Consider the following 14,819-nt stretch of genomic DNA (forward strand, 5'->3'; position numbering starts at 1 on the left):
CCCATAACCCCCCACATCCCCCCCATATCCCCCCAAAACCCCCCACCCCCCCACATCCCCCCAATTTCCCCCACATCCCCCCATAACCCCCCCGATACCCCCCCCCCCACATGACCCCCCCACCCCATATCCCCCCACACCCCCCCCATACCCCCCCATAACCCCCCCCATACCCCCCATATCACCCCCATACCCCCCACAACCCCCCCACAACCCCCCCATACCCCCCCACACCCCCCCATAACCCCCATATCCCCCCATAACCCCCCCATAAACCCCCATTACCCCCCACATCCCCCCCATAACCCCCCCACAGCCCCCCCATATCCCCCCATATCCCCCCACACCCCCCCACAAGCCCCCCATACCGCCCCCATACCCCCCATATCCCCCATACCCCCCCATATCCCCCCATAACCCCCCCCATACCCCCCCATACCCTCCCACAACCCCCCCATAACCCCCCCACACCCCCCCCATACCCCCCCACCCCCCCCATACCCCCCACAACCCCCCCACATGACCCCATAACCCCCCACACCCCTCCACACCCCCCCATGCCCCCCCATACCCCCCCATAACCCCCAATAACCCCCCCATACCCCCCCATATCCCCCCCACCCCCCCACCCCCCCCCCAACCCCCCCACGTGGCCCCCCCCCCCCCCCCCCACTCACCGCCCCCGGGCGGGGTCCCCCCCCCCCAGCACCACCCGCACTCGAGGTGCCGCAGGCAGGCGCCGCAGGACGCGAAGTGCTCGCACTCGGGGCACTGGGGGGCCGAGTGCACGCTGGGGGGGGGGCAGGGGTCACTGGGGACACCCCCCCCACACCCAGAACCCCCCCCCCCGATATCCTACGGGGCCCCGTAAACCTCCGTGCCCCCCCCATGACCCCCCTCCATGTCCCCCCCAGCCCCATGGATCCCATAGGGCCCCATCAAAGCCGTCACCCCCACGGCCCCCCATCCCCATAACCCCCCAACCCCCCCAGCCGCCCCAGCCCCCAAATCCCCCCATACCCCCCATAACCCCCCACAACCCCCCACAACCCCCCTTTTCCCCCATAACCCCCCATAACCCCCCACCACCCCATATCCCCCCATAACCCCCCATAACCCCCCCAATACCCCCCAATACCCCCCCAACCCCCATACCCCCCCATAACCCCCCAATTCCCCCATAACCCCCCCATACCCCCCATAACCCCCACATACCCCCCCCCAATTACCCCTCCAACCCCCATTACCCCCCCATTTACCCCCATACCCCCCATAACCCCCACATTACCCCCCATACCCCCCCATTACCCCCCAATATCCCCCCCATACCCCCCCCCATAACCCCCCCACCACCCCATATCCCCCCATACCCCCCATACCCCCTCATACCCCCCAATACCCCCATACCCCCCCATAACCCCCCATAACCCCCCCATAACCCCCTATAACCCCCCCATTACCCCCCCCATGCCCCCCCTGCTCCCCCCATACCCCCACATACCCCCCCATATCCCCTCCATATGACCCCATAACCCCCCCATAACCCCCATATGACCCCATAACCCCCCCATAACCCCCCATAACCCCCCCATATGACCCCATAACCCCCCCATAACCCCCCATAACCCCCATATGACCCCATAACCCCCCCATATCCCCCCATAACCCCCCATATGACCCCATAACCCCCCCACCCCCCCCATAACCCCCCCCCCCCCCATTGCCCCCCCCACCTGTCGTGCCAGCCGCGGCAGGCGCCGTGCGGGTACCGCGCCAGGTAGGTGCCGAAGGCGAAGCAGCGGCGCCCGGAGCGGCACCAGGCGCACGGCCCCGGCTGCCCCAGGCACGCGCTGCACGAGGCCCGCCTGCGGGTTGGGGGGCGGTTGGGGGCGGACCCACACTTGGGGGGCACGGCCACACTTGGGGGGCACGGCCACACGGGGACCCACACATGGACCCACACATTGACCCAGACATGGACCCAGACCCACACTTGGGGGGCACGGCCACACTTGGGGGCACGGCCACACATGGACCCACACATTGACCCACACTTGGGGGGCACGGCCACACTTGGGGGGCAGAGCCACACTTGGGGGCACAGCCACACATGGACCCACACGTGGACCCAGACCCACACTTGGGGGGCAGAGCCACACGTGGACACACACTTGGGGGGCAGACCCACACATGGACACACACATTGACCCACACTTGGGGGGCAGGGCCACACTTGGGGGGCAGAGCCACACTTGGGGGGCACAGCCACACATGGACCCACACGTGGACCCAGACCCACACTTGGGGGGCAGACCCACACATGGACCCAGACATGGACCCACACTTGGGGGGCAGAGCCACACTTGGGGGGCACGGCCACATAGAGACCCAGACCCACACTTGGGGGGCACAGCCACACGTGGACAGACCCACACATTGACCCACACTTGGGGGGCGGACCCATGCTTGGGGGGCAGACCCACGCTTGGGGGGCACGGCCACATAGGGACCCAGACATGGACCCAGACATTGACCCAGACCCACACTTGGGGGGCACGGCCACACTTGGACCCACACATTGACCCACACTTGGGGGGCAGACCCACACACTGACCCACACATCCCCCCCGCCCCCCAGCACCCCCCAGCCCCCCACATTTCCCCCAGCCCCACAGATCCCCCCCAGCCCCACATCCCCCCAGCCCCTCCCAGCCCCCCCAGCCCCACAGACGCCCCCCAGCCCCACAGACCCCCAGCCCCCCCAGCCCCCCAGCCCCTCCCAGCCCCCCACATCCCCCCAGCCCCACACATCCCCCCCCACCCCCCCAGCCCCCGGCCCCCGCTCACTGGCTGCAGAGGGGGGGGCAGCGCTGGGGGTCCCGCACGGCCCCCGCCTGCCGGCCCCGGCGGCTGCAGACGAAGTCCCCGGGCCTGGAGGCGCTCGGCTGCCACTCGCAGAAGGGGTCCTGGGGGCAGCGCCGTCAGGGGGCTGCCCCACGGATCCCACCCACGGCCCTGCCCCATAGCCCTGCCCCATAGCCCTGCCCCATAGCCCTGCCCCACGGATCCGACCCATAGCCCTGCCCCATAGCCCTGCCCCATAGATCTGCCCCATAGATCTGCCCCATAGCCCTGCCCCATAGATCTGACCCATAGATCTGCCCCATGGATCCAACCCATAGCCCTGCCCCATAGATCTGCCCCATGGATCCGACCCACGTCCCTGCCCCACAGATCTACCCCACAGCCCTGCCCCACAGCCCTGCCCCACGGATCCGACCCATAGCCCTGCCCCATAGCCCTGCCCCATAGCCCTGACCCATAGATCTGCCCCATAGCCCTGCCCCACGGATCTGCCCCATAGCCCTGCCCCATAGCCCTGCCCCATAGCCCTGCCCCATAGATCTGACCCATAGATCTGACCCATAGCCCTGACCCATAGATCTGCCCCATAGGTCTGACCCACAGCCCTGCCCCATAGCCCTGCCCCATAGATCTGACCCAGAGCCCTGACCCACGGATCTGCCCCATGGATCTGCCCCATAGATTTGCCCCACGGTCCTGCCCCACGGCCCTGCCCCATAGCTCTGACCCATAGCCCTGACCCATAGATCTGCCCTATAAATCTGCCCCATAGATCTGACCCATGGCCCTGCCCCATAGCCCTGCCCCATAGCTGCCCCACAGATCTGCCCTGCGGCCCTGACCCATAGACCTGCCCCATAGCCCTGACCCATAAATCTGCCCCATAGATCTGACCCACAGCCCTGCCCCATAGCCCTGACCCATAGACCTGCCCCATAGCCCTGACCCATAAATCTGCCCCATAGATCTGACCCACAGCCCTGCCCCATAGCCCTGACCCATAGCCCTGCCCCACGGATCTGCCCCATGGATCCAACCCACGGCCCTGCCCCACGGCCCTGCCCCACGGATCTGACCCATAGATCTGACCCATAGCCCTGACCCATAGATCTGACCCACGTCCCTGCCCCACAGCGCTGCCCCATGGATCCGACCCACGGCCCTGCCCCATAGCCCCCAATAACCCACCCCCCTCAGCCCCTCCCCCTCAGCCCCACCCCCAAACCCCTCCCCCTTTGGCCCCACCCCCTCCACCCCCACCCCCCACGCCCCTCCCCCTCATTTAAGCCCCTCCCCCTCTACCCCCTCCCCCCAACCCCCCTCCCCTTTTACCCCTCCCCCTCAGCCCCTTCCCCCATAACCCTCCCCCCTTACCCCCTCCCCCCACCCCCACGTCCCTCCCCCTCCTCCAAGCCCCTCCCCCCAACCCCTCCCCCTCCCCCAAGCCCCTCCCCCTTCGGCCCCACCCCCTCCCCCACCCCCCTCCCCCACCCCCAACCCCTCCCCCACCCCCACGCCCCTCCCCCTCCCCCAAGCCCCTCCCCACCCCCCACGCCCCTCCCCCACCCCCCTCCCCCACCCCCAACCCCTCCCCCACCCCCACGCCCCTCCCCCTCCCCCAAGCCCCTCCCCACCCCCCACGCCCCTCCCCCCACCCCCTCCCCCACCCCCAACCCCTCCCCCACCCCCACGCCCCTCCCCCCTCCCCACGCCCCTCCCCCACCCCCACGCCCCTCCCCCTCCCCCCAAACCCCTCCCCCTCCCCTCGCCCCTCCCCACCCCCAAACCCCTCCCCCTCCCCCATAACCCCTCCCCCCTCCCCCCACGCCCCTCCCCCTCCCCCCGTAACCCCTCCCCCCACGCCCCTCCCCCCACGCCCCTCCCCCCACGCCCCTCCCCCACCCCTCGCCCCTCCCCCACCCCCTCGCCCCTCCCACACCCCCACGCCCCTCCCCCTCCCCCAAGCCCCTCCCCACCCCCACGCCCCTCCCCCACCCCCACGCCCCTCCCCCCACCCCCAACCCCTCCCCCACCCCCACGCCCCTCCCCCTCCCCCAAACCCCTCCCCCCTTCCCCAAGCCCCTCCCCCAAACCCCTCCCCATCCCCCCATAACCCCTCCCCCCACACCCCACGCCCCTCCCCCACGCCCCTCCCCCACCCCTCGCCCCTCCCCCACCCCCTCCCCTCCCCCTCCCCCCCCCGCCCCTCCCCCCTCCCCCCAGCCCCCCCCCCTTATTTAGCCCCCACGCACCGCGGCGCAGGCCCGGCACTCGCGGTGCTCCTCGCAGGGGAGGCAGCCGGGGGGCGAGGACCGGGCGGGGGCCGCCCCCCTCCCCCTCCCCGTCCCCCCCGCAGGAGCCCGGCTCGGGGGGTCGCGGCGGCCCAGGCAGGAGGCGCGGGGGGGCACCAGGCGCAGCCCAGGTCGGCCACGCAGCCCCCGCACGAGAGGTGGCGGCCGCAGCCCCCGGGGGGCCCCGGAACGGCTCCAGGAAGAAGAAGGAGATCTCCTGGGGGGGGGGGCACACCGTGGGAACCCCCCAGTTACCCCACGGGGCTCCCAGTTACCCCACAGCCCCCCCCCAGTTACCCCACGGGGCTCCCAGTTACCCCACGGGGCTCCCAGTTACCCCACTGCCCCCCCCCCAGTTACCCCACAGCCCCCCCAGTTACCGCACAGCCCCCCCCAGTTATCCCATGGCCCCTCCCAGTTACCCCACGGGGCTCCCAGTTACCCCACGGCCCCCCCCAGTTACCCCATGGGGCTCCCAGTTACCCCAAAGCCCCCCCAGTAACCCTATGGCCCCCCCAGTTACCCCACGGCCCCCCCAGTTACTCCATGGGGCTCCCAGTTACCCCACTGCCCCCCCCAGTTACCCCATGGTGCTCCCAGTTACCCCAAAGCCCCCCCAGTAACCCTATGGCCCCCCCAGTTATCCCACAGCCCCCCCAGTTACCCCATAGGGCTCCCAGTTACCCTATGCCCCCCCCAGTTACCCCATAGCGCTCCCAGTTATCCCATGGTGCTCCCAGTTACCCCACAGCCCCCCCAGTTACCCCACAGGGCTCCCAATTACCCCATGCCCCCCCCCCCGGTTACCCCATAGGGCTCCCAATTACCCCATGCCCCCCCCCAGTTACCCCACGGGGCTCCCAGTTACTCCTTCCCCCCCCCCCCGTTACCCCACTGCCCCCCAGGACCCCATAGCCCCCCATAGCCCCCCCCATTCACCCCATAGCCCCCCCATAACCCCCCCATAGCCCCCCCCCACGACCCCATATGACCCCCCCGACCCCATAGCCCCCCAATCACCCCATAGCCCCCCCAAAACCCCCCCATAACCCCTCTCCATCACCCCATAGCCCCCCATAGCCCCCCCATGACCCCCCATAGCCCCCCATAACCCCCCCCACGACCCCGCGGACCCCCCCCCGACCCCATACGCCCCCCCACTCACGCTGCCCCCCGGCACCCCGGTGCGGTCCCAGACGAGGGTGAGCTCGCTGCTGAGCCCCCCCCATCACCCCATAGCCCCCCCCATAACCCCCCCATAGCCCCCCATAACCCCCCCGACCCCATAACCCCCTCATAGCCCCCCCAATCACCCCATAGCCCCCCCCCGACCCCAATAACCCCCCCATAGCCCCCCATAACCCCCCTCCATCACCCCATAGCCCCCCATAGCCCCCCATAGCCCCCCCAATCACCCCATAACCCCCATAACCCCCCCCCCGACCCCATAACCCCCCCCAGGACCCCACATGACCCCCCCGACCCCATACGCCCCCCCCCCCACTCACGCTGCCCCCCGGCACCCTGGTGCAGTCCCAGACGAGGGTGAGCTCGCTGCTGAGCCCCCGCCCATCACCCCATAGCCCCCCCAGAGCCCCCCCATAGCCCCCCATAACCCCCCCCCCGACCCCATAACCGCCTCATAGCCCCCCCCAATCACCCCATAGCCCCCCCCCGGACCCCAATAACCCCCCCCATAGCCCCCCATAGCCCCCCCCAACCACCCCATAGCCCCCCATAACCCCCCATAACCCCCCTCCATCACCCCATAGCCCCCCCATAACCCCCCATAGCCCCCCATAACCCCCCCGACCCCATAACCCCCTCATAGCCCCCCCAATCACCCCATAGCCCCCCCCGGACCCCAATAACCCCCCCATAGCCCCCCATAGCCCCCCAATCACCCCATAGCCCCCCCATAACCCCCCATAACCCCCTCCATCACCCCATAGCCCCCCCATAGCCCCCCATAGCCCCCCAATCACCCCATAACCCCCCATTACCCCCCCCGACCCCATATGACCCCCCCCGACCCCATATGCGCCCCCAATCACCCCATAGCCCCCCCAAAACCCCCCTCCATCACCCCATAGCCCCCCCATAGCCCCCCATAACCCCCCCCCCAGGACCCCATACGCCCCCCCCGACCCCATAGCCCCCCAATCACCCCATAGCCCCCCCATAACCCCCCATAACCCCCCTCCACCACCCCATAGCCCCCCCAGGACCCCATAGTGACTCCCCCACGACCCCATAGCCCCCCCACGACCCCATATGACCCCCCCGACCCCATAGCCCCCCCAATCACCCCATAGTCCCCCCAAAACCCCCCTCCGTCACCCCATAGCCCCCCCATAACCCCCCATAACCCCCCCCACGACCCCACATGACCCCCCCCCCGACCCCATACGCCCCCCCGACCCCATAGCCCCCCCCACTCACGCTGCCCCCCGGCACCCCGGTGCGGTCCCAGACGAGGGTGAGCTCGCTGCTGAGCCCCCGCGCTGCCGTCGCGGCGCCCCTCGACCCGCAGGGCCCAGCGCTGCCCCCGCTGCCGCCGCCGCCTCCCCCCCAGCAGCGCCCGCGACCCCCCCGGCGCAGGGGCGCAGCTCCTCCCGCTCCTGGGGGGCCGCCCAGCGCCCCACCTCCTCCTGGGGGGGGGGGGGAATGGGGTCAGACCCCCCATAACCCCCCATAGCCCCCCATAGCTCCCAGACCCCCCGAAATCCTCCGGGGGGGCACAAAGGGGGTCAGACCCCCCATAGCCCCCCCATAGGCCCCCATAACCCCCAGACCCCAAATGACCCCCCATAACCCCAATGGCCCCCCGTCTTCCCCCAAATCCCCCCATAACCCCCCGAAATCCTTCGGGGGGCACGAAGGGTCTCAGACCCCCCCCGTAACTCCCCCAAATCCCCCCATAGCCCCCCCATAACCCCCAAATCCCCCCTAAATCCCCCAATAACCCCCAGGACCCCCCCAGGACCCCCAGGACCCCCCCCCAGACCCCCAATAACCCCCAAACCCCCCCAAATCCCCCAATAACCCCCAGGACCCCCCAGGACCCCCCCTGGACCCCCCAGACCCCCAATAACCCACCCAAACCCCCCAAATCCCCCGATAACCCCCAGGACCCCCCAGAGCCCCAATAACCCCCCCCCAAACCCCCCCAAGACCCTCCAGGACCCCCCAGACCCCCCAAGACCCCCCAAGACCCCCCAGACCCCCAATAACCCCCCCAAACCCCCCAATAACCCCCACAAGACCCCCAAAGGACCCCCCAGGACCCCCCCGACCCCCCAAGACCCCCCCCAGGACCCCCCCCCTCACCATCTCGGCCGAGCCGGGGCTCCCTCCCCAGCCTGGCCACCACGTGCAGCCGCTGGATGCGGGCCCAGACGCGGGGGCCGGGGTCGGGGTCGGGGTCAAGGTCAGGGTCAGCGGGGTCAGCGGGGTCAGCGGGGTCAGCGGGGCGCCGTTCCGGGTCGGGGGGTCGGGGCCAAGGAGGGTGCAGGAAGCCGGCGTAGGCCAGGCTCAGCCCCGCGCCCGCCTCGGCCCCCGGGCGCAGGGTGACGGTGGTGCTGCGCACGATGGACACCTGGGGGGGGGACCCCAAAATTTGGGGGACCCCCCCCCCAAAAAAATGGTTGGGGACCCCCAAGGGTTGGGATCCCTGGGTTTGGGGGGGCTGAGGTTTGGGGGGCCTGAGTTTGGGGGCCTCAGGTTTGGGGGGCCTGAGTTTGGGGGTCCCAAAGGGGTTGGGGGTGAAGGGAACCCAAAAATTTGGGGACCCCCCCCCAAAGGTTGGGGGACCCCTGGGTTTGGGGGGGCTGAGGTTTGGGGGGCCTGAGTTTGGGGACCCCCAAGGTCCCCCCCAGCCCCCAAGTCCCCCTGACCCCCCCGACCCCCCCAGCTCCCCCCGACCCCCATGACCCCCCTGACCCCCCCGACCCCCCCACCCCCCGTGACCCCCCGGCCCCCACCTTGTCGGGCTGGGACTCGTTTTTGGGGTGCAGGGAGGTGAGGGGGGGCGGGGGACCCCCATACCCTGACCCCCCCTGACCCCCCCCCCTGACCCCCCCTTACCCCCTGACCCCCCCTGACCCCCCTGACCCCCCTGACCCCCGTGACCCCCCCGCCCCCCCACCTTGTCGGGCTGGGACTCGTTTTTGGGGTGCAGGTAGGTGAGGGGGGGGGGGACCCCCATACCCTGACCCCCCTGACCCCCCCGACCCCCCCCTTACCCCATGACCCCCCCGACCCCCGTGACCCCCCTGACCCCCGTGACCCCCCGGCCCCCCACCTTGTCGGGCTGGGACTCGTTTTTGGGGTGCAGGGAGGTGAGGGGGCGGGGGGACCCCCATACCCTGACCCCCCTGACCCCCCCCGACCCCCCCTTACCCCTGACCCCCCAGCCCCCCCGTGACCCCCCGTGACCCCCCCACCCCCCCCGTGACCCCCCCGGCCCCCACCTTGTCGGGCTGGGACTCGTTTTGGGGTGCAGGTAGGTGAGGGGGGCGGGGGGACCCCCATACCCTGACTCCCCCCCTGACCCCCCCTTACCCCCTGACCCCCCTGACCCCAATGACCCCCCCTGACCCCCCCAGCCCCCCCGGCCCCCCCACCTTGTCGGGCTGGGACTCGTTTTGGGGTGCAGGTAGGTGAGGAGGTGCAGCCCCGGGGGCAGGTCCTGGGTCCGGCACTGGGGCAGCGCCCGCAGGAATTGGGGTCGGGGCCCCCCACCAGCCCGGGGTGCCCGCCAGGAGCCCCACCCGGCACCGCCACTGCTCTGGGGGCAAAAATATGGGGGGGGGGGCAAAAAATATGGGGGGGTCAGAAAATATGGGGGGGGGTCAGATTTGGGGTGGGGGGGGTGTGGGGGGGATATGGGGGGGATGTGGGGGTGGGGGCCCGCCAGGAGCCCCACCCGGCACCGCCACTGCTCTGGGGGGCAGGGGTGGGGGGGGGGTCAGAAAAAATATGGGGGGGTCAGAGGGGGTGGGGGGGGTCAGATTTGGGGTGGGGGGGGTGGGGGGGGGATATGGGGGGGATGTGGGGGGGGGTGGGGGCAGACACTCTCCCCACATCACCCCCATGTGATGACGTCACAATGATGTCACCCCCCAACGATGACCCCCCCCACTGACAACCTCACCCCCCCCCATGACGTCACACCCCCATGACGTCACACCCCCATGACGTCACACCCCCATGACGTCACACCCCGATGAAGTCACACCCCGATGACATCACACCCCCATGACATCACACCCCCATGATGTCACCCCCGATGACGTCACCCCCACGATGACGTCACATCCGATGACGTCACACACCCGATGATGTCACCCCCTGGTGACCTCACCCCCCCACTGACGACCTCACCCCCATGACGTCACACCCCATGACGTCACACCCCATGACATCACACCCCCATGACGTCACACCCCACGATGACGTCAGATCCCCATGATGTCACGCCCCCGTGACGTCACCCCCGCGATGACGTCACACCCCATGACATCACGCCCCCCAATGAAGTCGCCCCCGATGACCTCACGCCCCACTGACAACCTCACCCCCCTGACGTCACACCCCCATGACATCACCCCCCGCGATGACGTCACACCCCCAATGACGTCACACCCCCGATGACGTCATGCCCCCCCCCCGGTGACCTCAACCCCCCCCGACAACCTCACCCCCTGCGATGACATCACACTCCATGACATCGCCCCCGATGATGTCACGCCCCCATGACGTCACACCCCCGATGACGTCACACCCCCAGTGACCTCACCCCCCCCGAATACTTCACCCCCCCCCGACAACCTCACCCCCGCGATGATGCCATACCCCCATGACGTCACACCCCATGACGTCACACCCCAGATGACGTCACCCCCGATGACGTCACACCCCCATGATGCCACACCCCCATGACATCACGCCCCCCGATGACGTCACACCCCGTGATGCCACGCCCCCGTGATGACGTCACGCCCCCGGTGACCTCAACCCCCCCCCCCCCACTGACGACCTCACCCCCCATGACGTCACGCCCCCATGATGTCACGCCCCCTATGATGTCACCCCCTGATGATGTCACACCCCCATGACTCCCCCGATGACATCACACCCCCATGACGTCATCCCGATGACGTCACACCCCCACGACTCCCCCTGATGACGTCACGCCCCCCATGACGTCACACCCCGATAACGTCACACCCCCATGACATCACACCCTCCGCGATGACGTCACACCCCGATGACGTCACGTCTCCCCGATGACGTCATGCCCCCATGACGTCACCCCCACGATGACCTCATCCCCCTACTGACAACCTCACCCCCATGATGTCACACCCCTAATGACGTCACACCCCCATGACGTCATACCCCCATGACGTCACGCCCCCATGACGTCATACCCCCGATGACGTCACGCCCCCGATGACGTCATGCCCCCCGGTGACCTCAACCCCCCCCCCCCAACAACCTCACCCCCGCGATGACATCACACTCCATGACATCACCCCCGATGATGTCACACCCCCATGACGTCACACCCCCATGACGTCACACCCCCCATGACGTCACGCCCCCCGATGACGTCGCACTGACCGTGGGCGGGCAGGCAGGTGTCGTTCTGCACGCACCAGCCGAAGGGGCCGGGGGGGCCGGGGGGGGGCCCCCAGGATGAGGCAGGAGGCGCAGTCGGGCAGCAGGCGGGGCAGGCCCAGGCAGCCGGGGGCACCTGGGGGGGGGTTTAATTAATTAATTGGGGGGGTCATTAATTGGGGGGGGGGGGGGGGGAGAAACGGGGGGCGGGAAGCGGGGGGGGAGGAAGTGGGGGGGGGGGGGGGGGGGGGCAAATAAATGGGGGGGGGGGGTGGGGGGGCAAAGAAATGGGGGGCTAAAATGGGGGGGCAATTAATGGGGGGTAATTAATTAATTGGGGGGGGAGGGGGGAAGGAAACGGGGGGGCGGGGAAGCGGGGGGAAAAATGGGGGGGGGTAAATGGGGTTTGGGACCCCCCAGATGGGGTCAGGACCCCCAGGACCCCCAAACAGGGCCAGGACCCCCGAGCCCCCCAAACGGGGTCAGGACCCCAGGCCCCCAGAGGGGTTCGGGACCCCCCAGATGAGGACAGAGCCCCCCACGATGGGGTCTGGACTCCCCGAGCCCCCCAAATGGGGACAAAGACCCCCCAGGACCCCCCCCAGATGGGTTCGGGACCCCCCCAGATGGGGTCTGGACCCCCCCAGCCCCCCAAACGGGGTCACGACCCCCCCGGCCCCCCCAGAGGGGTTCGGGACCCCCCCGAGCGTCCCCAAATGGGGACAGGGACCCCCAGCCCCCCCCCAGGATGGGGTCAGGACCCCCCAGAGCCCCCAGGATGGGTTCAGGCCCCCCAGACGGGGGTCGGGACCCCCCAAATGGGGTCAGGACCCCCCAGAACCCCCCGAATGGGGACAGGGACCCCCAGGACCCCCCAGATGGGGTCAGGACCCCCCCAGCCCCCCCAAATGGGGTCAGGACCCCCCGAGCCCCCCCAAATGAGGACAGGGACCCCCAGGCCCCCCCAAATGGGGACAAAGACCCCCCAGGACCCCCCAGATGGGTTCGGCACCCCCCAGATGGGGTCTGGACCCCCGATCCCCCCCCAAACGGGGTCAGGACCCCCAGGCCCCCCCAAATGGGGTCAGGACCCCCCGAACACCCCCAAATAGGGACAGGGACCCCCAGGCCCCCCCAAACAGGGTCAGGACCCCCCAACCCCCCCCCAAAATGGGGTCAGGACCCCCCAGCCCCCCCCCAGATGGGGTCTGGACCCCCCGAGCCCCCCCAAATGGGGACAGAGACCCCCCAATTGAGGACAGGGACCCCCAGGCCCCCCAAATGGGGACAAAGACCCCCCAGATGGGTTCGGGACCCCCCAGCCCCCCCCCAGACAGGGCCAGGCCCCCCCCCGGCCCACTCACGTCGGCGCCGGGCCCCCGGACGAGCCGGGGCACCTTGAAGGCCACCAGGTCCCCGCGGGCGACGCCGCTGAAGCCCCCGGCCACCAGCAGGACGCCCCCCCAGCGCCGCCGCCACGTGCGCGTAGCGACCCCCCCCGGGGAGGGCCGGGGGGGGCTTCTGGGGGGGCAGGGGGTCAGGACCCCCCCCAGGACCCCCCGGGACCCCCCCAGGGACCATAGGGGTGATGCTATGGGGCAGCCCCACATCTCCCCCGGGGGGGGGGGCGAGGGAGGGGTCTCGGGGGGGGGGCAGGGGGTCAGGACCCCCCAAGGACCCCGAGGACCCCCCGGGGACCCCAGGACCCTCCCCAGGACCCCCCAGGACCCCCCAGGGACCATAGGGGTGATGCTATGGGGCAGCCCCCATATGGGGCACCCCCCGCTATGGGGCACCCCCCACCCCCACCCCCCTATGGGTCACCCCCCTGCTATGGGTCACCCCCCCCATGGGTCACCCCCCCCATGGGTCACCCCCCGCCCTATGGGTCACCCCCCCCTATGGGTCACCCCCCCCACTATGGGTCACCCCCCCCGCTATGGGTCAGCCCCCCCCACTATGGGTCACCCCCCGCCCTATGGGTCACCCCCCACCCCCACCCCCCCCATGGGTCACCCCCCCCCACTATGGGTCACCCCCCGCCCTGTGGGTCACCCCCCACCCCCACCCCCTACCCTATGGGGCACCCCCCCCATGGGTCACCCCCCTTCTATGGGTCACCCTCCCCGCTATGGGGCACCCCCCCCACCCTATGGGCCCCCCCCGCTATGGGGCAGCCCCACACCCTATGGGGTGCCCCCCACCCCCCCGCTATGGTTCAGCCCCCCCCCCATGGGTCACCCCCCCCCATGGGTCACCCCCCCCATGGGGCACCCCCCACCCTATGGGTCACCCCCCCCCCATGGGTCACCCCCCACCCTATGGGTCACCCCCCACCCCCCACCCCCCCATGGGTCACCCCCCCCCCCCACTATGGGTCACCCCCCGCTATGGGTCACCCCCCACCCCCACCCCCTACCCTAGGGGGCACCCCCCCCATGGGTCACCCCCCTTCTATGGGTCACCCTCCCCGCTATGGGGCACCCCCCACCCTATGGGCCCCCCCCCTGCTATGGGGCAGCCCCACACCCTATGGGGTGCCCCCCAGCCCCCCCGCTATGGGTCACCCCCCACCCTATGGGTCACCCCCCACCCCCACCCCCCCGCTATGGGTCACCCCCCCATGGGTCACCCCCCCCATGGGTCACCCCCCCATGGGTCACCCCCCCCATGGGTCACCCCCCACTATGGGTCACCCCCCACCCCCATCCCCCACCCTATGAGTCACCCCCCACCCTATGGGGCACCCTCCACCCCCCCCCCCATGGGTCACCCCCCTGCTATGGGTCAGCCCCCCACTATGGGTCACCCCCCCCATGGGTCACCCCCACCCTATGGGGCCCCCCGCTATGGGGCAGCCCCACACCCTATGGGGTGCCCCCCCCCCCCCCCGCTATGGTTCAGCCCCCCCCCATGGGTCACCCCCCGCTATGGGCCCCCCTCCCCATGGGTCACCCCCATGGGTCACCCCCCCCATGGGTCACCCCCCACCCTATGGGTCACCCCCACCCCCCACCCCCCGCTATGGGTCACCCCCCC

General features: G+C 70.5%; 1 protein-coding gene across 1 annotated transcript in view; it reads right to left on the reverse strand.

The window, feature by feature from the left end:
* Window positions 1-14,819, reverse strand: part of MEGF8 (multiple EGF like domains 8) — a 68,874-nt gene that overhangs the window by 36,603 nt on the left and 17,452 nt on the right. Inside the window, 13 exon segments of the mRNA XM_066987020.1 lie at window positions 678-790; window positions 1,734-1,865; window positions 2,848-2,966; window positions 5,118-5,214; window positions 5,216-5,373; window positions 6,322-6,378; window positions 7,599-7,807; window positions 8,487-8,754; window positions 9,629-9,656; window positions 9,809-9,894; window positions 9,896-9,945; window positions 13,141-13,238; window positions 13,240-13,301. Of these exon segments, the coding sequence (XP_066843121.1) occupies window positions 678-790; window positions 1,734-1,865; window positions 2,848-2,966; window positions 5,118-5,214; window positions 5,216-5,373; window positions 6,322-6,378; window positions 7,599-7,807; window positions 8,487-8,754; window positions 9,629-9,656; window positions 9,809-9,894; window positions 9,896-9,945; window positions 13,141-13,238; window positions 13,240-13,301 (1,477 nt within the window).

This window comes from Anser cygnoides, chromosome 37 (genome assembly GCF_040182565.1).
Source record: "Anser cygnoides isolate HZ-2024a breed goose chromosome 37, Taihu_goose_T2T_genome, whole genome shotgun sequence".
NCBI classification, from domain to species: domain Eukaryota; kingdom Metazoa; phylum Chordata; class Aves; order Anseriformes; family Anatidae; genus Anser; species Anser cygnoides.